Source organism: Sander lucioperca, chromosome 3, assembly GCF_008315115.2.
Source record: "Sander lucioperca isolate FBNREF2018 chromosome 3, SLUC_FBN_1.2, whole genome shotgun sequence".
Taxonomy (NCBI): domain Eukaryota; kingdom Metazoa; phylum Chordata; class Actinopteri; order Perciformes; family Percidae; genus Sander; species Sander lucioperca.
The window spans coordinates 7,980,824-8,007,630 of NC_050175.1; the positions used below are offsets into that span (position 1 = coordinate 7,980,824).

General features: G+C 42.3%; 2 protein-coding genes across 19 annotated transcripts in view; one reads left to right on the forward strand and one right to left on the reverse strand.

Moving 5' to 3' along the window:
- Positions 1 to 19,880, forward strand: part of nav2a (neuron navigator 2a) — a 250,490-nt gene extending 230,610 nt beyond the window's left edge. For 10 of the 18 annotated variants that reach the window (XM_035999241.1, XM_035999234.1, XM_035999237.1 and 7 more), the window contains 21 exons: positions 2,964 to 2,987; positions 3,405 to 3,479; positions 6,155 to 6,238; positions 6,349 to 6,472; positions 6,759 to 6,931; positions 7,084 to 7,104; positions 7,382 to 7,420; positions 7,967 to 7,975; positions 9,225 to 9,397; positions 9,949 to 10,102; positions 10,677 to 10,857; positions 11,266 to 11,366; positions 11,463 to 11,558; positions 11,868 to 12,045; positions 12,783 to 13,018; positions 13,856 to 14,007; positions 14,371 to 14,442; positions 14,580 to 14,776; positions 14,867 to 14,985; positions 16,090 to 16,290; positions 17,089 to 19,880. In XM_035999241.1, the coding sequence (XP_035855134.1) occupies positions 2,964 to 2,987; positions 3,405 to 3,479; positions 6,155 to 6,238; positions 6,349 to 6,472; positions 6,759 to 6,931; positions 7,084 to 7,104; positions 7,382 to 7,420; positions 7,967 to 7,975; positions 9,225 to 9,397; positions 9,949 to 10,102; positions 10,677 to 10,857; positions 11,266 to 11,366; positions 11,463 to 11,558; positions 11,868 to 12,045; positions 12,783 to 13,018; positions 13,856 to 14,007; positions 14,371 to 14,442; positions 14,580 to 14,776; positions 14,867 to 14,985; positions 16,090 to 16,290; positions 17,089 to 17,214 (2,535 nt within the window). In that variant the 3' untranslated portion in view covers positions 17,215 to 19,880. Of the gene's footprint in view, positions 1 to 2,963; positions 2,988 to 3,404; positions 3,480 to 6,154; positions 6,239 to 6,348; positions 6,473 to 6,758; positions 6,932 to 7,083; positions 7,105 to 7,381; positions 7,421 to 7,966; positions 7,976 to 9,224; positions 9,398 to 9,948; positions 10,103 to 10,676; positions 10,858 to 11,265; positions 11,367 to 11,462; positions 11,559 to 11,867; positions 12,046 to 12,782; positions 13,019 to 13,855; positions 14,008 to 14,370; positions 14,443 to 14,579; positions 14,777 to 14,866; positions 14,986 to 16,089; positions 16,297 to 16,692; positions 16,739 to 17,088 lie in introns of those variants that run through there. The other 8 variants (XM_031323760.2, XM_035999251.1, XM_035999250.1 and 5 more) reach the window with 3 other exon arrangements.
- A 718-nt stretch (positions 19,881 to 20,598) lies between these two features.
- dbx1a (developing brain homeobox 1a) lies at positions 20,599 to 23,798 on the reverse strand. Its single transcript, XM_031323758.2, has 4 exons — positions 23,350 to 23,798; positions 23,145 to 23,246; positions 21,441 to 21,643; positions 20,599 to 21,306 (listed from the first exon to the last, which is right to left on the reverse strand). Exons 1-4 carry the CDS (start codon positions 23,714 to 23,716, stop codon positions 21,025 to 21,027), a joined length of 954 nt encoding a protein of 317 aa, XP_031179618.1. The 5' UTR covers positions 23,717 to 23,798; the 3' UTR covers positions 20,599 to 21,024.
- Positions 23,799 to 26,807: the final 3,009 nt, after the last annotated feature.

The window sequence follows — 26,807 nt, forward strand, 5'->3', positions numbered from 1 at the left end:
CAGTTTTTACATTACATTTTTTGGGGTACATTTTGTTTCGCCATTACATAGTTTGTCCACTTGAGAGCACTGACAAGCAACTGTAAAATGTTTCTCTCAGGACATATCTCGGTCACAACCTTTTAATAATACACATTTTATTGATCAAATATGTTTGTCTCTCAGGGCTCTTGGTGGCCCAGGGATGATCATACATACCATGTAACCGCATGGCCCCGGTTTGATTATGACCGGGATCTTTGCTGCATGGCATACCCTCCTTCTCCTCATGTTTCCTGCCTCCTTTTCCACTGTAAACAAAAAACAAAAACAAAAAACATAAAAAAAGTCAAACATTAAAAAAATATCAGCTCTACTATTCAATGTGGAGAGAGAAAATAAAACACGGATCTGTATAATTATTGCATCATCTCGTATTAGAAAATCTTTGCAAAGCAGCAAGTGTACCTGTTCAGATCGCTCCACAGTTTGTGTGGAAACCAGAGATTCTGCTATTGCCAACAAAATGTAATGTTGAGTATTTGAGTTGGCAGTACGCTGTTACACATTTATCCTCTAATCCATCCAGATATTTGACTCAAACACCCCGTGAGAAAAAGGTCTCGCTGTAAGCACACAGGCAAACTTGGGACAGCCCACATGTTCACACAGTAGCCAATCAGAGCCTTGTCTTCACTGCTCCTCCCTCTGTGGGCTGGTTATCTCACCTGGGCAGGTGTAGCAGAGAACCTCTCAGACAATTGAATCTCTGCTCTGCACTGGCTTGTCCTTTGAGCCGGAGAGCCACAGGTTTGAAATCAAAGTGGGGAGGAGAGTGGAGGCAAAAATGATGGCGACGTTATCCCTGTCGGGCACCATCACATCCTGGCAACAAACGGTAGGGATGAGGAGGAGGACTGTAGAGTGCAGGAGTCCTTCACTCTGCTTTTTTGTTTTGCTCTGTTGGAGTGTAAGATACAGCTGTAAGTCAAACATATAATTACCCAGAACATATAATCGCAGATACTTTTGGAATTTCTATTTCTTTATCAGTAAAGCAGACATTTCTGACAGCATTTTCATACCTGAAAAACTAATTTAAGGTTTGGGAATTCCACATCACCACGAAAAAAACTATTTTTCTGCTGTTCATTTGCATTTTATTTCCGACTTTACTTTGGTTTTCCCTCAGATTCCTTTTTCATTTTTGTTTATTGCTTGTGTGTAAACACTTTGTGCCAAAGTGCTAACTGCCATGATGTTGATAGCTCATGGGATTGTTTTTGTTTGTGAAGTCTGGTCCTGGATTTTGCATCAGAGTGAGATCTGTGTGTGTTGTCTGTGTTTTGTCTGTGTTTCCAAGACAGACAGGCTGCTCTGTCTGTGTATCTAGTCTAGGATCAACTGGTTGTGTGTGTGTGTGTGTGTGTGTGAGTGTGTGTGTGTGTGTGAGTGTGTGTGTGTGTGTGTGTGTGTGTGTGTGTGTGTGTGTGTGTGTGTGATTGACAGCTCTGTTTGGGTTGTAAAACCATGTGTGGACAGATGCCACTTTGTAAAGCATCCACTCATGCCGCAGAACACATGTGCTTTACACACTGCCTAATACATGCACAGACACTTCAGGCTGTTGAAACCTGTTTTAGTGGTTGGTAGGTGGAACCACATGAAAAACCATTAATTATCAGATATTCTGCTTCGTTGCGTCTGTCACAACACAACAGCTGTGTTCAGGCCTCCCACAGGCCTTAAAAATACTGATTGTGGATTAACAAAAAAACTTTTAACAAAGAAAAAGCACCTAGAGAGCATATACCTCCACCAAGGCTTAACAATCCTCTAAATGTGTTATTTTATAATATTAGCAAATGCCAAGAAACTATAATGCATCTAGTGATCAATTATCATGGGATAAATGAGCATTTACATTAAAAAAGCAAATGCAGAAGTTCATAGTGGAAATGTTATGAAATAAAATCCTCAAATAAATCCTGTATATGCATGAGAACATGAGCACTTGCTCTTTGTCCCATGACCTCCAAGTTTAGTTTAAATAATTGTTAATTTTGGAAATTAGTTTTTGAAATATCCTGCTAATAAAACAAACAAGCAGGACCAATAACACAACATCTCTGGTGAGCGTAATACAGCTGAAATAATAATAACAATAATAATAATAATAATAATAATAATAATAAATGGATAGCCTTAAAGGTATTACATTCTTTCAAAATAATCATCAAATCTATCAATCTTACCTGATAACAGCCTCTTTCAAATTATTCTGATGACGCATTTTTGTAGAAAACGGAGAGCATCATTGTGCTGTTTTTGATACTACCATTGGATGGCGCCAAAGTAGGACATCTTTAAATTATGCACATAAACTGACATCAAACTTTAGCTACAAATGAACCCATTTTGAGTTCACTGTCAACTGACCTCTAACTATAAATAAGCTGTAAAAAATAGCTTGCATCAGGTTAAAAGAAAAACAGTTCCAGATGCAGTTTCAGTGCCCGGTGCAGCATGTTTACATGTAAATGTGGGTGTTGCATGTTTGACTGTTTTTGTGAACAGCAGCAGCAGGTTGTGTTGTGTTCGTGCAAGCCTTTATTTTGCCTGCTCTCACTCTGTATGTATTTGGCTACCTATCTTTTCTTACTATTGTTCTGTGGGCAGCCTATGGAGACAATGGGATTCTCTCTTACACACACTCACACACACACTGACACACAGATGAGTGCAATGCCTTCAGGACGATATCTCTGCTTTCCAGACATATTACACCAGACAATCTCCTCCACAGTTTACACAGCTCATCTCCATGGAGCTTTAAAGTCAAACAGGAGTCAGGACGTGCATGATGCATGGTCTGACCGCCAGCAGCTTCAACTGCTCTTCTTTTTCATTAAAGCATGTCAGAATTCAGTCAGCACGTCCACTAATGATTTCTCTTCTTCTTCTTCTGATGTTTGTTTTTACAGAATGAGGAGAAGTCTCAGTCGGAGGTAAGCTTCAGCCCGCCCACAGCTCTTCTATCCTGTGTTTTCTCAGCTCTTTAATTTTCTATGTACGGTGGCTGGACTTGTTGGAACATGGGGGCGTTTTCACAGTTGTATCTAGTTACACATGTAACTGTATTGTGACTGACCCTGTAACAGGCTCTTGTTCCTTTTTTCGAACACCTGTGTACACCTGTACAGTACTGCATGTGCTCTTTTATGCATTGACTGACTGTGTTTCATCTCTTAACCTGAACATATCAGAGCTCCAATCTGGGAGCCTCCCTCGTTTGTTTTGCTACAGTTTTGCTTTTCTTTATGTGGCTGGATGCGTGTGTATGTGTGTCATGTATGCTTTTATGGAGCAGGCATGTATGCTTTTGTCTTGGTGCTTTTTGATGTTGTGCTTTTTTGCGTCCTTAGATCCGCAAGCTGCGTCGGGAGCTGGATGCCTCCCAGGAAAAGGTTTCCGCCTTGACGACGCAGCTGAGTGCCAACGTAAGTGAGCAAGCACTTAAACACACACGCACACGCACACACACACACACACACACACACACACACACTCACTCACTCACTCACTCACTCACTCACACACATTTTTCTGTTACTATCAGCAAAGGCTGTACAGCATGTAGCAAAATACAGAAAGGTAGAAAAAATAATAAAATAATGGTGTGCTTTGTCTATAAACAGGTGCTCATTCCAACTATAATGTAATTATTAGCTGCTGAAAATGAAAATAATAATAAAGAATAATTTTAGAAAATGTGCCGTGACCTGAAGCAAACTTAAATTTATGTTGTTTTGCCAAAAGACAAACTTAACAGTAAAAAAAAAAAAAGATGGGAAATTTGGCACTCTGTCTCTCTCAAGCACCCAAATACACGCAAGTACATTTCATGATATTCATCAAATACGGAATAGATAGCTCCCACCGAGCACTTTACTCCCAGAAGGTGTAATTTTACATCTGGCAGAACCATCAGAAAATCTCTTAAAGCGTCTCCAGACACGATCCTTTCTGCCACCCTACCTTCTGTATTGCACAAGTCTCGCCAAGCTCCGCTTGTAATCTGCTGCCTGAGTTGGTGCACGCTGGTGGTTTATCTGTGGATTAGAGATATGGAAGGAAGGCAGCGGTGTTAGATAACCGCAGAGAGTCAAGTCTCAGCACACTGCTGAGGGACAGTCGCAGATGTGGACTGAAGATTTACAGCTAATGACGCCTGGATACAAGAAGGTGCAGTGTGGGTGTTGAAAGACAAACACAGACAGAAAACAGAGGAGTCGGTAGTGGGGGGATCATGAGGTGGCGACGTAGACGCTTTGTCTTTTCAAATATGTGATCATCCGCCGCAGACACATGATGAATTATCTCTACACGCCTTGAAGCCCCCGAGGCCGAGAATCTAAGAACACCCGTTGCAGCAAAAAGGCACGACTTAAATCAAACATCAGTCACAACACCTTACTCAACTCTTACACACACTTCTTACACGCATCATTTATATTTGTAAAATCGAATACAATAAAGTGAAGGATGTTTCACTCTTGTTTAACTGGTGCGCTTAAACCAGAAACAGCTGCAGCATTGCACTTAAAATTAAGAGTGTTGGAATCTTTCAGAGTGCTTATTTGTTGTATAAGTTCAATTACCCCTGTAATGCTTTATTTTCTTTTGACATGCGATGCTTATCGTCTTTACTGTATCTACGTACATGTTCCTTTGAATTCTGCTTGTTTTACTTGTTTGCACCCAGTCCCACCAACCCGGTCTGAAGCCTCCCATGTTTTTGTCCCTATGTCAGAAAGTCAAGTCAATTTATTCTCAGCCAGAAACCTGTGAAAATCAGGTTAAATCACCCAAACTGTAGTGAAAAGAGGCTTACCAGAAAGTGTCTTAGCATGAATGAATAGATCTAGCTCTAAGCACTGTTTTTTGGTTTGGCTTCAGTGTTGTGTGGGAACCTGCCCAACACTGACCTACAGGGGGAATAATCATTTATCACAGGATGTTATTGATTTGCACTGGGTATATCCTCATTTTGGTAGGAAGATTACTCGACTGATGTCATTTTTGGGTTTTAGCCCCAAGGTCGAAGCAGTTGTGTCGAAAGCTGTCACAGTTTCTCAGATGCACACTGTTTTAGATCCGTTTTCTCAGCTCAAGGTCTCTGCTGGTTATCGCTCAGTTGAGATGTTTTCATTCCCTCATACTCTTAAATAAACTCGCTCCACATTCACTAAGTCATAAGCAGTCCAGTTAGCTCTCTGCAGTTGGTATTTTTAGCTGTATAGTCAGGGAATGAGCCTTTAGCTGACTTCTTTTCCATGGCGTCCGGTGGGGGGAAACAACTGAGATGTCTTTTAAAGTTGGAAGGAGGTTTTGACTCCTGTCAGTGTTTGTTTGTTAGCCAAATATCTAAGAAAGTCACAGGTGGAAATGTGGCTGACAGACGTTACTTGGACAGCAGCTGATTAGATTCTTGGAGAATTTGCTCTTAGCCATAATTATTTTTGCGGTTTTATATTCTAGTTGGGAAATTCTGACATACTGTATACAACTTGAAAGTGTTGGATGCACATGATATTTTATTAGCAAGTCAAACCTGGAATATGAATGACAATTGTGAACATCTAATGAGGTTGGAGAAGGTTTAGTCTCGCATTGCCAGACCTTCTGGGTCTGGCTAGTCTACACAGCATTCCGGGTTGGGAGAAAAACGTGCTGTGGTTTATTGGCATTTCTTTAAACCAATCACAATCGTCTTGGGCGGCGCTAAGCGCCCGACAGAGCAACGGTGCCTCTGCAAAATAGCCCCGGGAAGGAACTTGTTTTGGTGGAACATGTATACGTTCAAAGGTTGTTTTAGTCGTGCAACAGAAAACTCAGATTGGACAGATAGTCTAGCTAGCTGTCTGGATTTACCCTGCAGAGATCTGAGGAGCAGTTAACCATAGTCCTCATAAATCCACCGGAGTTTAAAATGCCAACACAAAGAAAGCGGAAGGAGACAGACATCCGGCTGAATTGAGGGACATCCGGCGGAATTTCTGCCGGTATATGAACAATCCCGGAGGAGAAACGTCGTCGATATAGACTAGAGGAGGTTTGAGCTCTACAAAGTTCCTGGTTTACATTTTGCACAACTTGTTTGTTTCTCCCACAGGCTCACCTGGTGGCAGCGTTTGAACAGAGTCTGGGCAACATGACCATCAGACTGAAGAGTCTCACACTGACAGCAGAGCAGAAGGTTAGATCGGCTCCCCTTGTTTTAGAACAGACTGCACTAACCCAAGTGTACATTCAAAGTCACTGCAGTGGACTTGTTGGTTTGATCCTCTTGTAATTTCCTCTGTGTAGGACTCTGAGCTGAATGAGTTGAGGAAGACCATCGAGCTGCTGAAGAAGCAGAACGCTGTTGCTCAGGCGGCCATCAACGGAGTCATCAACACACCTGAACTCACGCCGAAAGGGGACAGGACAGGTATGGCAAACACTACGCAAAGCAGGGATATTTGAAGGCCAAAGTTAATATTTTTAGACTTTTGTGCCAACATTTGAGACCTACTCATCAGAATAGATACAAGATGTCCTTCTGCACTCTTGTATCAAAGTGAGAGACAGGTATGTTACAAAATAGGATCCCACAATCTGTCCGAACCACAAAGCATCTCGATATTGATAAACAGACATTTTGATGTGTCGAGGATATTTCTGCCTAATATTTGACAAACACATACATGTCCTGCCTCTGCCTGTCTCTCCTATAGCTGGCAGTAACGGCGGTTCACAGCAGCAGCAGAACCAGCAGCCAGACCTGCGCATCAGGAGGCAGCACTCCTCGGACAGCGTCAGCAGCGTCGCCAGCGCAACCAGCCACTCCAGCGTGGGCTCCAACATGGACACCGACGCAAAAAACAAGAAGAAGAACAAGAAGAACTGGGTAAGATGCTGAGACTTAAAAAAAAAAAAAAGGATGCATCTATAGATTTCCGTGTGTAATGAGTTACTAACAAGCAGCCAGCCAGGACTCATGGTGGTTTGTGTTTGTCTTTGTCTCGTTGTGCATTCTCATGTTGGGTTTCTCCTCTTTAGGCATCTTTCACTGGGGAAAAGGTGAATACACTTAGGATTTCCCTAGGCCCAGTCCTGTTGAATACCGAGTAATGATTGATATGATAGATTGGTAGTGATTTGCAGGTAAAAAAAACTGGGCTAAATCTGTAGTAGTAGTCGTGTCTTAACCTCCAAAGTACCACATCAGTGTCTACTAGCTAGTGTCTAGTCCTAGTGTCAGCTGATATTTGTTTTTAACTAGCGATCATACAACAAAGCATCTTGCATACTTTCATTCACAACTTATAATGGACGTTTTCTTTTTTGTTGTTGAAAGGCGTTTTTGTGCACCGGAGGACAAGTCATAGATGATGACGTACGCATCTTTTTTTTCCCTCTCTGTCGTCCCGTAGACTGAAACGATGTTGTGTTAGACGCCTGTGGTTGTCACTCCCTGATCCTGATGTTAAAATTTCAGGAAGAGCCGTGTGGTGCTGGTAGCACTTAAAAGACGTGAGCTTGTGTCGAGTTTCCTGCTTTAGGTCACAGTAATGATAAAGAAGGCCCCTCGTGCGTGTGCGTATGGATGTGATTCCAGCTGTCAGTTTGTGTAAATGAGACCCCACAGGAGGCTCCTCCATGCAGGTGCTCACACAGTGTATATGATGTGGAGTGTATAGGGGCAGTGTGTGTTGGAGAGTATATAATGGATCATGAAAGACCTTGTTTCATGGTGGTTGTGATGTAGCATTAGCTTGCATCTGCCTGGAGGTAAAAAAAAAAAAAAAAAAAAAAAAAAATCAGCTTTGGTCCTGTAGGGGCCTCTAGTTTAATCTCTGTCCCTCCATAACACATTAACACACCCATATGAACATGCGCTGTTTTGTCTTTCTGTCTTCCTTTGCTTCGCTTCATGTGGCAGGTCTATGAGGTAAGAATGGTACGCTGTGTGAAATGAAAGAAAACAGAGCTGCCTAACCCCTGCACTTTTTCTAGGTTACTAACCTCTGTCCTTTTCCTCCTGTCTCTGCTGCCACCGTAGTGCCTGTCCTCTCCTCCCCAACACTGCTTCTCCCTGAAAACTGCTCTTATGACACTTGAGCCAGCTCTTGAAAGGAAAAATCCATCAGAAAATACTTTTAACACTGCCACACACAGGGTGTTAGGGATATAGCAGGGTATTAGGGATATAGCTTGTGTCTCTTGATCCATTTTGTGATGGGCTTTCGTATAAGTGGCCAAACACTATCAACGTGACATAATGTTGATATCTTCAGTGCAGCTACAAAGATGTATGAAGACGAAAAATCCAAAACGATGTCCCTCAAAATCAAAGAGGCTTCTTTTTAAAGCCTCGTAACACCAATTGTATTAATCCTACAGAGAACAAAATATTGTAGAAAAGGCACATAGACCAATTTCTTTCTGAATTCAGAACAGAGGCCATTTCTCAGGAGATTGTTGAAAAGTTTGTACAATAGCTGACTAAAGTAGAAGCAGTGATAAGAGTGTAAAGTATACACGGTGGATTTCTCTTTTTAACACAAACTCTCAACTCTCAAAGCTCAAACAATATGAGGACATGGGTCTTACCCAAAAGTTTACATGTAGTTTGAATATGGCTCATCGTTTTTGTTTTTTATGCAAGTTTACAAAAATAAGAAATGGTTTAGCCACAGAGGGATTGAGGTGCAATTTATAATCTAAATATCTCATTTTCAGTGTGAACATGCACACAGCAGTCTTGTTCAGGTGTCCAAAAATCTGAATTCTGTCTCCCAAAAAGAACTCTCAACACTGTCACCTGCTCGCCTTGGAATTTCTCATTTAATACATTGAGAAAAAATGATTTTAATACAGATAAACTCTAATTCTGAGTTTCACCATATTTGACTATAGAAAACTCCAGACTTAAAAAAAAGAAATTAAAAACAAAAACGATGAGCCATAGGTACAAATCAGTAGCGTTACACTCAGCATTTTAGAGCTGTAGCTCAGGTGATAAGACGGTCTACCCGTAATTCCCTTTCCCCTCTGTGACTCACTTGCACTTTTTCACAGCAGTTTTCCTCCACTTTCCTTCGTCACACTCCTCCTCTCCCTCTCAGCCTTGTGTCTTTGGGAGTGTGTCCCTCGCCTGCTCACCGTCTTCTCTACACTTCTCTGTTTTGTACCTGCAGCTGCGAAGCTCCTTCAAACAAGCATTCAGCAAGAAGAAATCTCCCAAGTCGGCCTCTTCTCACTCCGACATTGAGGAGATGACGGACTCGTCGCTGCCGTCCTCCCCTAAGCTGCCCCACAACGGCACCACAGCCTCCAGCCACATGCTCAGGAACACACACTCCAGCTCGCTGTACGTAGACATCATCATCTGTATGTGATTGCAGGATTATTGGGGCTATACTGTACGGTAGCATATCCTATACAACAGGGCTTCTCAAAGTCCAGACCAAGGTCCGCATCCGCACCAAACAGCAAGTCCATCTGCACCCAGCCCATGACTTGTGTTATGGATACTATACCTTATGATGTATAGCATTTTTCTATTTTTAAATACATTTTCTATTCAATACATTTTAAGTGACTATGAATATACATTAGTTATATACATTGACCAGGAAAACCGAGCACTCAACTTAAATGTATGTTGCTTAAAAGTTATAAGTGAGTTGATGTTGTTTTGTTATTCGTGCCGGACCTCTGACCTTAAATAAAAATTAGATACGGACCTATGAGTAATAAGTATGAGGACCCCTGCTATACATAACATATCCAAATAAAGTAATGTCTGTGTGTGAAATCGTTCAAACAGTACAGATGGGAAAACAACCAAACTTTGCTTAAATCACAATATCTCATGTCACTAAACTGTGTGTGTGTGTGTGTGTGTGTGTGTGTGTACAGATTGTCTGAGTGTTTGGACAGCGAGGCGGAGACGGTGATGCAGCTGCGCAGTGAGCTCAGGGAGAAGGAGATGAAACTGACTGATATCCGCCTGGAGGCTCTTAGCTCCGCTCATCAGCTGGACCAGCTCCGGGAGGCCATGAACCGCATGCAGGTCTGCAGACGCAACACACACACTCAAATAGAAGAATTTAGAGAACTTCACATTAAAGGGTAAATCAGCACTGAATCACAGCTTTCTGTGAGTTGAAACTCATGTTGCACTTCTGGCTACAACCCAGTCAGTGTGCCTGCCAGAAGTGCAGCAACAGTTTTTATTCTCCATTATTCACTTTTGAGTCCCCCTTTTAAAGCATATATGCCTACAGCCTTAAAGTCAAGCTAAGTTATTTCTAACCAAAACCAAAACAAATATAAGATTTTCTTAGATGAATTTTGGTAACTGATGAACGGTGTTATTCTTTGCAAAGCTATTTTATCCCCAATAAAAAGCTCTTTTTAGTTTTATTTTGAGAACTAGTTGGTCTGATTGGGGTGATATAATTAGTTTAACCAATTTTTAACTCTACAGCAATATCTGACATACTGACACACAGATTTCACTGGAATTTTAAAGGAGACATTTTAGCACTCAACAGACATGTAAATACTAACACCGATTGGCCTGAAGGGAGAATTCATTATAATGTTTTTTTGTTAGCTTACCTCATTTCTGTGTGTGTCTGCAGGTGGAGATTGGGAAGCTGAAGGTGGAGAATGACCGTCTGAAGGTGGAGAATCAGGGCAGCAGGATGGGGTCCCAGGCCTCCATCTCTTCCTCTCCTCCCCCTCACACACACAGCCAGGCCCAGGGGCCGGGGCTCTCCCAGCACAGCCTCAACCTCACCACCAGCGAGTCCACCAGCCTGGGTAAGACAGAGCTGATTCCACGGGACCTACACAGTTCCTGGTAGATTTATAAGAGACTCTGAATGGGCCTCGACTCCGTGTCACCGATAACAGTTTGGGACACTCAGTATAAAATTATTGTCTTTTTTTCTACAACTACATTCTTTATAAATGGGTTAGCAGAGATTCAAATTTCTGTCGCTAGCACAAATTTCTGTCTCAAGACTGTGCGACGGTCAGTGTGTCCAGATGACATTAAATCTGTCAGACAGTGAAAAGTACATACACTAAAGTAACTTGATCGCTGTCGGCTTTGTGCAGTGACTTTATTTTTTGAAGGGAAAACATGAAAACACTTGACTGATTTAAGTCAGCCGTTAACATTTGCATTTTTCATGGGAAACTGACTTTGCTCTGCCCTCCTGTCAGACATGCTGCTGGACGACACCGGCGGAGAGGGAGGGATGAGGAAGGAGGGGCGACACGTAAAGATGGTCGTCAGCCTGGACAAGGAGAGCAAGTGGGGAGAGGTGAGACCTGTTTGACAAATTCAACTCCAACTGTTTTTGTTGTTGGACCTGAAGGCTTTTTTGGTGTCTAAAACCAGTCGTGTTTTTCCATCGCAGGAGGGCCGGCCTCGTCATTTTCTGATTGGGTGCATCGGTGTGAGTGGTAAAACCAAGTGGGACGTCCTTGACGGTGTGGTCCGGCGCCTTTTCAAGGTAAACAGGAATAACCGCAACACAGAATCCAATAACAAGACAGTGTAAGACACATCTCAGCATCAGTGTTGTTTAAAGACAGTTTAAAGGTTGAGTTTTATGTTTCAATGTTTAAGTATTGGTAGGTTTTCTACTATAACAAATGCATACAGTTTTATCAAAACAACTATTAACTCAATCACACACTGAAATGTGCTTCTGTTCAGCAAAAACATTTTCATTTAGAACCAGAAAAACCCTTATAGCTGGTACTGTCTTCAGAAACTTTGCAAAAACATCCATTAAATGCCGAGACTTTGTGTCTGACAGGAGTACATCACCCATGTGGACCCGGTGAGCCAGCTGGGCCTGAGCTCGGACAGCGTGGAGGGATACAACATCGGAGAAATCCACCGGCCCAGCATCCCCGGCGCCGCCCAAACGCCCGAGCTGCTGCCCTGCGGCTACCTGGTGGGAGACAGCAACACCATCAACATCCAGCTCAAAGGTACCAACGCTGCATCTCAAGCCATTGTTAGTCTCGCATTGCCAGACTTTCCTCCACAGCACTGGGGAGGAGGGTCTGCCTAGTCCACACAGCATTCTGGGATGGGACAAAAACGTGCTCTGGTTTATTGGCACTTTTTTAAACCACTCACAATCGTCTTGGGCGGCCGCAATAACAGTGCCTCTGCAAAATAGCCTCGGGAAGGAACTTGTTTTCTGCGTGTACGTTCAAAAGTTGTTTTAGTCATGCAACAGAAAACTCAGATTGGACAGATAGTCTAGCTAGCTGTCTGGATTTACCCTGCAGAGATCTGAGGAGCAGTTAACCATAGTCCTCATAAATCCACCGGAGTTTAGAACGCCAACACGGAGAAAGCGGAAGGTGACGGACATCCGGCCAAAAATAAGGGACATCCGGCAGATCTTCTGGCAGCACCGTAGCAATCCCCAAAATGAATTGTCGTCGACATAGGCTAAGCCATTGTTAACAAAAGAAAAATCCACTTTAATGTAAGTTTCAATCAAGTCCATTATTCTTATTACTCTAATAACTAGACCAACGTAGATTTTGGAAGTCTGGTAGACTGGGAAAACCTTAATTTACACTACGCAGCTGCTCAAAATTCAGTTTTTAGTCGTGCAGTTAGAGAAAATCACTTGACTTAAATATCCTGACGTGTGTGTGTGTGTGTGTGTGTGTGTGTGTGTGTGTGTGTGTGTGCGCGCGCGTGCGTCCAGGTGTGAGCAGTGAGAACGTGGACTCGCTGGTGTTCGACACTCTGATCCCGAAGCCGATGCTGCAGCGCTATGTCTCCCTAATGAAGGAGCACAGGCGCGTCATCCTGTCGGGCCCCAGCGGTACAGGAAAGACCTACCTGGCCAATCAGCTGTCTCGACACCTGCTGCTGCTGGAGGGCCGACCTCTGACCCCAAACGCTGTCGTCACTTTCAACGTGGACCACAAGTCCAGCAAGGTAAATGCACACATGGAAAGTCTGTATTCGCTGTGCTTCCATGATCTAGCTTAGTTTTAGTGGTTGTTAAACCCCGTCTGCAGAGTTTAACAGACACAAAGGGATAAATGTTGGTAGAATTTCTCTTTTGTGGATCACAAAAACTTGCTGGTTATGTTTTGGAGATCATATTTGAATTTGTCAGCCATACAGACTTTGGTATTTCACTGGTCTCTAGTGTTGAAACTTAATATCAGTGGACTCTTGTATAAGTTCTTAAAAGTTCTGTTGCACTGTCTGATGAATTACAAATCCAATTTTCTTACTTTAAACAATAGCCATCGAAACTATAAGCAAAAGTATCTATAAATAACCGACTAACCAACACTGTTTATTAAATTACTGTAAAGGCTGAGAAATTCAGATACTTGGTAGGTTTTAAAAGCTGTACGAATCACGCATTAAGCAAAACATGAATCACTACGATAAGTTTTCAAAAGTTGATGAAAGTAAGAGAAAGCCATTGTGACTTGAAGGGAATGTGCAAGTTTCGATTTATACAAATTAATAAACAAATGTAAAAATGTATGATCAGTTACGATAGTACTGCACAGTAAAATTAGGGCAACAGGTGGGTAATGTAACACATCAGGACAATTAAGATTATCATAGCGAAGAATGTGACATGAGTCATCTAAACATTCTGGCTTATGTACGGAAAGGGTTTGTGTAGAAAACCCTGGTGCTCCATCAACATACAGGAAAAACAAATATGACATGGTTACATGATTTTTAATGCCCTCTCTCTCTCTCTCTCTCTCTCTCTCTCTCTCTCTCTCTCTCTCTCTCTCTGTGCAGGAGTTGCGTCAGTACCTGTCGGGTTTAGCCGAGCAGTGCAGCGGTGTCTCTGGGGCGGACAGCCCTCTGGTGGTCATTCTGGACAACCTGCACCACGTCAGCTCCCTGGGAGAGATCTTTAACGGCGTCTTCAACTGCAACTATAAGCACTGGTCAGTACACACCACACACACACACACACACACACACACACACACACACACACACACACACACACACAAAATGTATGTTTGAATGAATTTGGATACACGGCATACACTGCATTACTGAAAATGTGTCTCTACAGAATGGCAATTAACCGAAACAATGTTTCAGTTCACTCGTGACTTCAAATGGTTTTAACTGAAAGTAGAGCTCTGTAAGAACGGCTTACAGGAGTTGTACCACACAAGTCAAAGCAGATTAAAACCCTCTCAACCGCTCTACTTTAACTTGTCCAGCGACTTATTAAGTATGGTAGGACTAAATGGACTGATGTGGAAAGAATAATAATCAGTGTTTTTCTGTCCTTTCAGCCCCTACATTATCGGCACCATGAGCCAAGCCACGTCATCGGCCCCCAACCTGCAGCTTCACCACAACTTCAGGTAAACTGCTGCCCATGTGCTCCACCCACTCCTGGCAGCTGGATATTTGACAATATTGAAGGATTGACATGGTCTTAAAATACATTTAATTACATTTTTGTATGATACTTTAAAGTCCCGACATGTTCTCTGATCAGGTGGGTGCTGTGTGCCAACCACATGGAGCCGGTGAAAGGCTTCCTTGGCCGCTACCTGAGGAGGAAGCTGATCGAGACTGAGATTGGCAGCCGAACACGCAACTTGGAGCTGGTAAAGATCGTCGACTGGATCCCGCGGGTTTGGCACCACCTCAACCGTTTCCTGGAGACACACAGCTCCTCTGACGTCACCATCGGTAAGAGAGTAATGCACAATACGCCCTTTTTCTGAAATGTCGGCGCGTGCAAACAATCAGTGTCTTACCTCTCTGCTCTGCGGCGTGCAGGACCTCGTCTCCTCTTGTCCTGTCCCATGGACGTGAAGGGATCCAGGGTTTGGTTCACCGACCTCTGGAACTACTCCATCATCCCCTACATGCTGGAGGCTGTACGGGAGGGACTGCAGGTAACACACACACACACACACACACACACACACACACACACACACACACACACACACACACACACACACACACACACAGAGACACACACACACACACACACACACACAGACACACGCTCACTTTGACTAATTAAATTAACTGATTGTGCTCTGGCCAAAGCACACAGGTTTCGATTTTTTCATTTCAGGTCTGGGATTTGTATTATATTTTATCGGTAACAATACAATAAATAATGAGAATTGATTGACACCCTGAGGGGATGTTTAAAGGATCCAGCTGAATGGAGTAGAGTCTGAGAATGATCCAACTGTTCAGATTTGCCCTCTCAGAGGCCCAGGGTTATGTTCATCAAAGTGAAATGGATTCATTTTGTACTCTTAATGTAATTAGCATCAGATTTAATTAGGCAGCAGCTGATTACTAGAATACACCCTCTGAGTGGGAGTAAAGGGGAGCTTGAAAGGCAGAGTTCAGTAGAGGAATTTGTCTCTCATCCGCTTAGAAGAGAAACCACACTACAGTGATGCTGAGGCTGAGGCTGCAGTTGATCTCTAGTGATGTCAAAATGAAGCATGTGAAGCATTTTCCTTATTGTCTGAGCCCACTAGATGGTGCTCTCTGTTCAACAAAGGGTTGAAAGCACACCAAACTGTGCCTACACATGAGCCTTTTTCTCTAAACCAAGAGCACCATCTAGTTGGGTCAGTAAATACAACTAATGGTTCATATTTATCTCTTCCTGAAATACTCAATTTGGCATCTGTTACTTTGTGCGTTCATTTGTTATTACTGCTGGCTTTTTTCTTCAGCGGCTCTTGCTTTTTGTTAACTAACTCTAAGCAGCTTTCACTTTTGCCTGCTGTTATTAAGATTTATGTTCAATTTTCTCTTCCCTAGTGAAGCCTCCCTTTAATACCTGTTAGCGCCTGCTTTTTAGAGGCAGAGGAATGTCCACATAAAACTGGCCTTCAGTGATTACTCCCAAACTGAAACTCAGACAAACTGCTCCTCCAAGCAGTTATGCCACTCAATTCCAAAACGCTAAATCTTCCTCAGAGCATCTTCTAGTCTGTTTCAGAGTTTTATTCTGTGTGTCTCTGTAGCTGTACGGCCGCCGGGCTGCGTGGGAGGACCCTGCTGCCTGGGTGATTGACACCTACCCGTGGTCAGCCACGTCCACTCCGGCTGATTGGCCCCCGCTGCTGCAGCTCCGCCCAGAGGACGTGGGCTTCGATGGCTATTCTGTCCCGAGAGAAGGAGTCAGGAAAGAGCCACCACAGAGCGACAGCGACGCAGACCCACTGGTGAGCATTTTGGGTTCATACGTTTTGAAAAAAACTGGAAAAGTTATGGAATTTAAAAAAAATGCTAATTCCAGGTCTGGAAAGGTTTTGGAAACATAAAAAGACCCAGAAAGTTTTGGAAAAGTCATGGAATTTTTTTTTTTTTATCACAGCATAATAATATGTGATTAATAAATGTATTTCACGTCGTCCTAACCTCAACGTTCTATTCGGGGCGCGATATTACGAATCCCACTATGATAAATTGTCATTCATTTTATTGTTAAACCTCTGAGGGTAAACTTTAACACAGATTTTTATTCTTATTGTATAATGTCGACTGACATTTTCAGGAATACATAGTCATGGAAATTTGCCAAAAAGTCATGAAAAAAGTATTGGTTAAAATGCGTATGAACCCTGAAAAATACAAACTTGCCTTAGACAGGGTAGTCTCTCGGCTCCAACATTGAAATTTATGTAAAAAATATTTGAAAAGAAACAGTAAATGAGAACGTAAAAGTGTATTCTTGATCTTGGAAACAGCAGTTTAGCAAATAAATCTTAACTCGAGGTCTACTAACATTCCTCAGCTTCCTACCTTTCTACCGAAAGTGAAAGCTAGTAAGTGGACCTTGAGTTATTTTATTAGCATCTAGTTGGGTCATCAAGTACAACTAATGGTTCATGAAGCTTCATCACTATTTACCTCCATCTGAAATACTTAACTTGGCATCTGTCACTTTGAGTTATTTTTTTTAGCAGGACAATCTCTGAGTTGTAAAGCTCGATCAGACTGACCCTTGTTTCTGCCGACAGATGAACATGCTGATGCGTCTGAAGGAGGCGGCGACGTCGTCGAGCCCGCAGAGCTACGACAGCGACTCCAACAGCAACAGTCACCAGGACGACATCCTGGACTCGTCGCTGGAGTCCACCTTGTGATGCAACACTGGGACAGGTTTTCAGGAGGAACTTTTTATAAGAACTGTTCTCACTGGGAGAACTTCTTGTTTAGAGTATAATTCTGTGTCACAAAATCCAGCCACCTTAATTTGGGTGCAGGTAACCCAAATATTTAAAAAGAAGAACAAAAAAAGGTTCAAATTCATTTCAGAAAACGGGCGACAAAAGGTTCCTACTGCACTGCACTGCGCTGTTTTTTTGTTTTGTTTTTCACCGTTGTGGCCCGTGGCTCCTCTGTCAGGAGCCTGACATCTACTTCAGACAGACAGAATAAAAACACACAGTCTGTCACTGTTGTTAGCGTACTTAAACACCAGCCAGGAGTCCTCCGATCCCCACGGAGCCACAGCATCGGCTCCAGCTCATCGGGCTGAGATACTCCTGGTCCTGCCCAGCTGCAGTGCGTCTGAGCAGGCTGCAGATGGCGATACAGACCCTTGTCTGTCTGGAGCGTCAGTGAGCCTGAGCTACCAGCCGCTGAGAACACAGATGAGGCTGTTGGACGGATTAACAGCCAGCAGGTTGTTTGGCTCTTCCTCCTCTTCTGCGGCTGAAGTTGACTGTGTGATTGCTGAAGGATAAATCGAGGCAAAGTGAATGTTAAGTCCTACAGCGTGCCCACTCACACTTCTAAAAACTCCTCAGAGATCATTAATTACATCCCAAACTCTTGACACTCATTGGTTTTATTCAACTGTAGTCCATGAAGGAGATGTGTGTCCACAAAAAGCAACTAAGAGAGCACTAATAAAAATAGTTCCTATTAGATACATCTGAATGTTTTTGAGTTAAACGTCTGCTTTCAAATCTCTTCATGCACAAAAAGGATGAGAACTGGTGTGTTAATGCAAATCCATTATATAACCATGCTAACAAGGAAGTTGGTAAACACTGTATTAGCACTGCTCAACCACAAGGAGAATGTAAGTCCAAAAAAAAAACACTTCACACGGAACTTTTCGTCAATGTGTTGAAGAAACTGTAACGTATGTGCAAAGGTTTTATTGGCCAAACACACATATGTAAACACAGATACCAACATTTAATGAAAGATTTGACAAAGTTTACAAAATCCCTTTCCGGGTCCTAGTTCACATAAAAAAAGACTTTCAGGAGTAAAAGGCACTAACTGGTAAATCAACATTCACCATGGCTAGATTTATCCTTTTACCGTGTTTAAGAAAATGTCATTGCCATCTGTGTCGTAACTTTCCATGCAACTTCACAAACGACGCCTTTACCACTTCTAAGTTCTTGCTTCGACCATTAAATAACCCTTTGAGATCTCCATGCACATTGGCCCAAACAGGCCGTTGTAGCACATATCTCTTTTGGTGCTGGACTGAATTCTAACAAACAATGCCTTACTCTTTTCTAACAGACTATGTGCATTCGCTGATTCTTCATTTGTCTAAATGGCTGTAAACGTAACAGGGCTCCCGAGTCGACTCTCTCCTCGAGCACCGTCGACCTCTCATCATATCAGACACCGATGCCGTGGGATTGAGACGTGAATGAGAAGCAGTACTTTGGGTTTCCAATTAAGTTGTATGCATGTATGACCCAGTGCTGTGAAGCTGGTGTAAATATTCGGACCACTAGCAAGAAAGAAAAATGATATTGATGTGTTTTGGTGCTCGAAATCAGAACGTCTTGCAGGTTGATTGGGTGAGGGAAGTTTAACAAGATGTGTTTCGATTTTTATACCTCATCCCCATCCTTTAACTGTGCTTTCGCCACGCTCACGGTCTGTTTTGTGTAATTTGTGATGAATAAAACTGTCCTAACAAACATGTTGAACTAATTAAGTGAAAACTAGTGTATATGCTGCTTTTGTTTATAGTGATATAATTAATCTGAGGTTAAAGGTATAAAGGTACTTGTGGTTGAATGATAATGTAAAACGGTTTGACATTTCTGTGGCTTAAAATATAAAGAATATTGTACTTTTTGTTGTTGTTGCTTTAAGCCTCCCAGCCTGCCTTCTGGGAAGGGCAGGCGGACGTTTAAAGCCGGGGCTCATGTCATCCAGCACAGCTTCCATCGCTTTCAGTGTTTTCAGTCACAGATCCTATGCAACATTCATTCTGATCTCCTAATGGAAGCCAAAAGCTGAATATGCGTTTGTCCCCTGTGTGGTTTTCAGCACTGCCGAGACGTACAGCATGGTTCGTGAGGACTTGTCAGATTTGTGGCCCATGTTCTTTGTCCAGATGTGTGTCTGTGTAGTTTAAAAAGGCTCCCCTGCTATGGTCCTTGTAAGCACAAAGAGACTGATTCTCTGTTTGTCTTGAGTAAAGCCTGCTCTGAGAGGTGTGGATGTTGTTGAAGCATTTGACCAGTCTGTCAGTTTATTACTCACAAACTCAATGAATGTTTAGCCTTCTTTGCTATGTACATTTTTTTTATATGTAACATAACTTTGTAAATAGTTGATTATCTTGCAGCAGTTTGATGACTTTTTCTAGCTGATTTGTTACAGTACTTGAAAAGAAGTATTTTGTGTACAGTCTCTTTACATCAGAGCAGATTGATGCGGTTTGTCATCACTGGTCTGCCCAGGGCTCGGAGAATTAAATCTGATATCACTGTACTAGTCTTAAGTTATTGTGATTCAATAAAATGAATGATTATTTATGATTGAATTTTGTTCAACGTTTTTCTTTTTGTAAGACGAGACACTACACCTTTTTCATGCGCTAGTCAATTTTGAGATTTTGGGCTATTTTGACAGACTGGACACACATTTAGGTGTTTATTTTACTAATGTATGGCATTTTACAATACATATCTTTAAATGTATTTTTTCAAAATTAGTTTTTATTTCATACTCCACTTCTGTAGCACTTACATATTGAACACCAACCTTTCCAGTTCCATTGCTATCTATATTCTGAAGCTTTTTACAGAGGGGTTTGTTCATATATATTATTCATAGCCTGATTTATATAACATTTTACTCCTAAAACATGGCGAACATTTTTATGGCTGTTGACAGTATTTTCTTATTTATGGCGTGATAAGAGATATCCAAAATGTAATCTGTAAAAACCTTTGACTTTGATATAAAAACAAAATGAAACAAGAATTTTGAACCCAGCATTATCCAATGGAAATGTATGCAAATAAGCACATATTTATTAGTAGTTAGTTTGATAGTGCCTCATTTGCATATTTAAATATACATTTTCAGAAAGCTTGTAATACAAAAAAGAATTGTCTTAATGTAAGTTATAAACTGGGGAAGTTTCATGGTGATATCTATTTAAAATGTTTACCCTATTCACTTAGTCATCACCATTTATCCTCACACACACACACACACACACACACACACACACAAACACAAGACACACACTTGACTTGGAATTGTTTACAATTTTATTTGGTATTTGTACAAAAAGTGTGAAATAAACATATATACAACACATAATACTTATTAAACAAATTCATATAAATTATTATCGAAATACTAAATTTTTCAATAAACAACTCTATTCAAGGTCAAGGTAAAAGCAACTCAATATTCTTGGCATAAAATTTCCATACAAAATTGTACAAAATACTATACAATTGAACAAAGCTGTGCAAAACAGCAAATTGTGTCTCAGAAGCAGATCCTGTACAGTGCGCATGCGCTGATGAAGCAACAAACTGGAGTGGAACTTTTTTTTTAACACTGGCATTTATGGGGTCCTCTTTAAGGCCGGCAGCTTCTTACAAATGTGGTCACAGTCTCATATGAAAACAAAGCAAGGGTTATAGTCTATATTTGCTTTTTAAAATAAATTAAGATACTGTTATTTCTTCTTCGTCTGACTCTGAGAAGTCCGAGTGCTTACTGGAAAGAGATGGAGAGGAGATGCTGGACTCCGCCCTCATTCTCTCTCTTCTGAACTCTTCTTCCTCATCTTCCTCCTCAGCGGAGGACTTCTTGCCCACGTCGCTGAGGTCCGGGTGCGGGTTGGCTTTGGTGGGCAGCGTCTGCTCGCGGCAGCCGCCGGATGACAGCAGCTCTCGTTCCTTAGAGTTCCTCCACTTCATCCGCCGGTTCTGGAACCAGATTTTCACCTGTGGAGGTGGAGAAAACCGTGAGTGAAAACGCTCTGCGTCAGGTGCAAGTGGAATGAGCAACAGCAGTCTTTATAACGCGTAAATTAAGCACAATGTGTTGAATATTTCAAGCACTTTGTTGACGTTTTTACCTGTGAATCTTTTAGGCCCAGCTTAGAGGCCAGCTTTTTCCTGTCGGGCTTGCTGATGTATTTCTGTTTCTGGAACATTTTCTCCAAGGCCTTGCGCTGTACATCGGAGAACACCGCCCTCCTCAGCATCCCTCTCCGGGGTTTCCCTCTGGCGGCCAGGGGCCACGAAAAGGTCCCGGGAATGGGGACCACGGATGAAGATACTACAATGCAAACACAGAAGAGAAATTGGAACCTGTTAGCTGTGTTTCCTTTGCCACATCTCAGGAGAAAAAAAAAACTAGTTGATGGAAAAATCTTACTGCTTTATAAATCTAAACTCAGGCATCTATGAATATGATATTTCCCTTCAAGGACATACTTTTCAACCAGTTATTATTGGAAGTTTTCTTCCTTTGGAACTGTGCAATACGTTTTGAGTGAAATGGCACGAGGTGACTAATTAGCACATTGGCCGGTCCCCAACCGCATTGGTATGGTAAAGAGGTAGCATATCCTTTAAGGAACCCTGTGAGGGCGGATAGAGGAGTTAATAAACCGTGAACGGTAATTGTGTAGTAATGAACTAACGCAGAAAAGACTCTGGACAGGCGGCGAAGGCCATATATTATCGCAACAAAAGGAGATTTACACTTTCAAACTAAACACAACTGCATACCAGAATACTGATGCCCGGGGTGAAGAGTGGAGGGGAATGGCGCTTTTTTCCCCCTTCGTGCCTTCAAATCATTTTCATTAAATGAACACGAAAAGCTATTCAGGACGCTGGAGTTGTTTTGTTGAGGCATTCAGCTGAGCCCATGAAAAGACTCCGTCTCCATTATGATTTGGCTGAATGAAAGCACGGACTAGCGACTTTATAGACTTTTCCAAGAGATTATTCTTTATCTCAACTCGTTGATTGGCCCGCATGGAGAATAAGCGTTTAGGCCACAGAGAGAGTGAGGACTGGAGGTCAGTGGTAACCTATCCTATGCGCCGTGCAGCATGCAGGGGCAGACTTTCCCCAGCTGGGGCATTTTCGACGCAGTTGGGCTTTAAAAAAAAAAAAAAAAAACTCGCTTTACTTCAACTCCCACCGCGCGAGACACTTGTCTGCATACATGCTAACTGGACGTCCTCCTGACAGTAGCTGCCCTGTGGCCGCAGAAGAATCAGGAACAACGACGCGCTATGTGGTCTTGTGAGAATATTGAAAACTCTCAATAGCGCCTAATAGGGAAATTAGTGCATGACTGGTTCACGCCTTTGGCCCCCCTGGTAAAAGTCACTCTCCGGGGTGTGTGGGTGGTTCGCCCGGTGGGAGCTGACCAAATTGGTCACGGTGCTGAAGGCTTTGTTGCCCACCACAGCGGCCCGGTGGCCCCCCGGGCTCTGTGGGAAAACGCCGGGCCAGAGAAATGCCAAAACGCCCCCAATGGGAAACAGGGGGGACTATAACTCGCCACCCCGCCTCAAATTTAGAGCGTGACGATTTGGGATAATTGGTTAATTAGGGGGTGGGTGTGGGTCCGGGCAGGGGCCAGCGGTCCCCATTAATAAGACAGTGATTTCTTCTTTTTTGGTAAAAAAAAAAAAGAAAAAAGGCTATGACAGGGTGCGAGAGTGTTTTACATTTAAATGCAATTAGTTCAGACAGAATTCTAAAGGGCTAAGAGAGATGGATCTATAAAGGAGAAGTGTGTAAAAGTTGCGCCTACCTACCTGGTAAATAAGGCGTCCTGAATATGGGGTGAAAGGTTCCGTCAAAGCAGGGGATGGGGAAGGTCTTGCAGTGCATGCTGTGGAGTGCCGGGTGTGAGGACACTGTGGAGGAACATTACACATGTTAATAATCATTCCTGAATGAGAAGAATAGGCTATGCGCATCAACTCCAACTGAAGGCAGGAACAGAGGGTGTCTACTCACCGGTCTTTGGTGAAGGTGCGAGGATGGCGCTCACTCCAAACTTGAGAAAAGTTGGGTCCTTGTTGCTCGACACCGACATTTTCGGTGAGCACGATTCGCGCGTCACCGCGGTCGTAGCCACCGCGCGCTCCGCGGGCGCGTTGCTGAAGGACAAGGTGGTAGTGGCTGTGGGCAGGGAAGCGCACGCTGACGGGACAGTCCGGTTAATGAAGGCGGCGGGGCGGCTTATCCGCAGCAGGTCCTCCACGAGAAAGCTGGAGTGGGTCGGGAAGGCGGACGGCAGGTTGTGGTGGAACGGCAGAGCAGCGGCGGGCCGGTACAGCCCCGGGTAGAAGGCAGGAGGCGCGAGCACGCTTGGGATCATCATGGTCCCGGTTTAAAAAAAAAATCTGTGTGTGAAATCTGAGATACTCCTCGTGTCAGCTGGGAGAGAATCAGTCGTGTGAATGGCTGCTAACTCCTCTGGTTTCCTCACTCTGGGGAGAGGAGTTTTATAGCAGCCTGCCCCCCCCTCCTCTGCCCTCCGCACAGGGCTGACAGCCTCAACAATGGGGCTCAACAAAGTTCTCCACATGGGTCGCTTTCATGCCGCATCCCCCGGCCCGCTGATTGGCCGAAGGACGCAATTTATGATTGCATTAGACTTCATAAGCAAGCAACACACAATGTCCCCAGCACAAAAGGGGCTCAGTCATCAATTTTGCATGTTGACCACTTTCCTTTCAATTTGTTTTGTTTGGCAGAGGCAAGCGGCCTAATTAAAGAGCAATCTTTACAGTCCAGTCATTATATGGAGACTTCTAATGAGCCTGCTTTAAAAAAAAGAAAAAAAAAAAAAAGACACTTTATTCTTGTCCATTCAGGGTGTCTTTATGTTATGCAGGATATAAAAAATATATATACTCGTTAAAAATGTAAAGATATTCTTTTATTCTATTTTCAGTGCTGCAACAATAAACACCTTCAAGCAGACAAAAGCAGGCTTTAAACTTTATAATACATAACTGAGTATATTTATTGTTAAATCTCTACATTTTCTGCACTAGTTGCAGACGCTGCGCAGCATCTCAAATGTAAATCAGTTTTAGGGTTTCATAGGATTCTCAACACTCAATCTGGCCCTCGTCATGGAATAATGTCTTAAACGGATTTCTGCTATCAAAACGCTTTAACAGATGTGTTAAATATCACTCTTCTTGCACAGGCTTCATTCAGTGCGCAGAGCCGCAGCTCAGTGCGCACAGGAGAAGTGTGCGGCCTGAGCCGTGCGCTCCTGATCCTGTTAACCATGAACTAACTGTCACCCTCAGCTGCGGAGGAGGCGCCCCTCGGCCTTTCTCTCCTTCCCTCTCTCCGCATCAAAAAAAGGCCCAGAGGAATAAAAAAAGCTTTATTTCTAAAGACGGTTTTGTTCTGCTATTTTAACCGGCTGAATAAAAGTGCATCTGTGATTTGATTTAAAACGCATTCATATGAGCGGACACTGAGACCCCATATACAACTCTTATTAAAGCGACTTGGAGCCTTATAGTCGTGTTCTGTCAGCTTTGCCTCTGAAAACCCGTTAAAGCAAAGCAATCAGGCGAAGATACATTGCAGACCAAAAGAGGAAGAAAAAAAACCGCCTAATTGTTGCCAGTTTAATACCCAATTTAAATAAGATAGCCTATAGCATACAATTAAACATTTTGGAAAAGTTTGATTTACATTTTAAATCTTTCAAGAAACAAAAAAATCTAATGTTTACTATTTGATTAATCTGTATTTAAAATTGTCTATAGTTCATTTTTTTAATGTATGCCTTTTATTGTTATATAACTCTCGAGTTAGCATTTTTATGTAGAAGTCTAAATTCAGATGGATCTGTTACACTAAAATATGTTTGTAATTTTCATACTCTTTTTCCACATTTCCATAAAACACCGGACTATCCCTGTAATAAGGATTTATGGTAAGTCTTTGCGCAGTAGTCTGCTTGTTATATTAACCAAATAATATAAATTATGATTTTAATAGCCTATTATTTTGATCATGTTATTATAGCTTATTATTAATTTGATTTAGTTTTGCCAGACCATATGACTCTGAATATGTTTTTTAATATCAGTCCAAAAAAAAACCTAAAGAAGAAAGGCCAACTGTTTAAATTTATTTAATTTAAAGACCAATTTAAGTTTGTCCACATTAGTCCACATTCACTGAGTGACATTTGTGTCTTAAGTAAACCAGTCAGTTTGCATCATCTCAAATAACGATAAGTGGTTCGACATCAACCTAATATAAACTGGCCACAATCCGATAATTAAAAGGGAACGCCTCCGTGAAATGATCCTTTGGAGAGAGTCAGCGCTTATCAGAGGTGCGTCTGCTTTATGAGCGCATGCACGACGCACAAACAGGCGTTAACACACAGCGCTCCGTCACCACAGCTACACCTCCACTGAGTAACGAGACCTTCAAAGCTTTTTTATGAGCCCATATTCCTTTACTTGGCTGCCCGAAATCCTCCTTTTGTGAGCGGTAAGCAGATGGTTAGCAGGAAGCATAGGCTGCTCTGGCTGACCGAGACTAATTTCTACGAGCTTTGCAAGCTTGCCACGTCCCCGCTCCTTTACCAGGCCGAGTAAAAACAGCTGGCTGCGGCTGAATTAAGGCCATTAAAAGAACATCTCTGAAACATTACCACCAACAACACCCCCTCCTCCTTGTTAGAGCCCACTAAAGTCCCATCACTTTATCATAATTATCCTAGGACTCAACTACCCATGGTAAAGTTTACATATGGGATCATTTATACTATTGTCTAGCCCATCATCACCAGATCCAACACTATATATGTTTACTACAAATTATTATTATTACACATTTGTTGTGTCCAATGCTTCATTTTTGCTATTGTATTTAGAGCTGCCAAAATTAATCGATTAATCAATTACTTGTCGGCTATTAAATTAATCACCAACTATTTTGATAATCGATTAATCGGTTGAAGTCATTTTTTTCAATTCTCTGATTCCAGCTTCTTAAATATGAATATTTTTCTAGTTTCTTCTCTCCTCTGTGACAGTAAACTGAATATCTTTGAGTTGTGGACAAAACAAGACATTTGAGGATGTCATCTCGGGCTTTGGGAAACACTCATTTTGAAATGTTTTCACAATTTCTTTTAGAGACAAAACAACTAATTGATTAATCAAGAAAATAATCGACAGATTAATCGACGATGACTCTGTTAGTTGCAGCCCTAATTGCATTAATAAATGTATTCGTACAATATTAATTGTGGTATTTCAGCGTTTTATATACCTATAATATTCATACTGACACCACCTCATTGTGTTTATGTTCACTTGTGATAGGCTAATATCCCCATAGGGATTAGCTCACTTATGGTATCCTTAGATAGGCCTACAGGGAGGATTACTCATCTTTATTTACACCACTTATTATATAATATA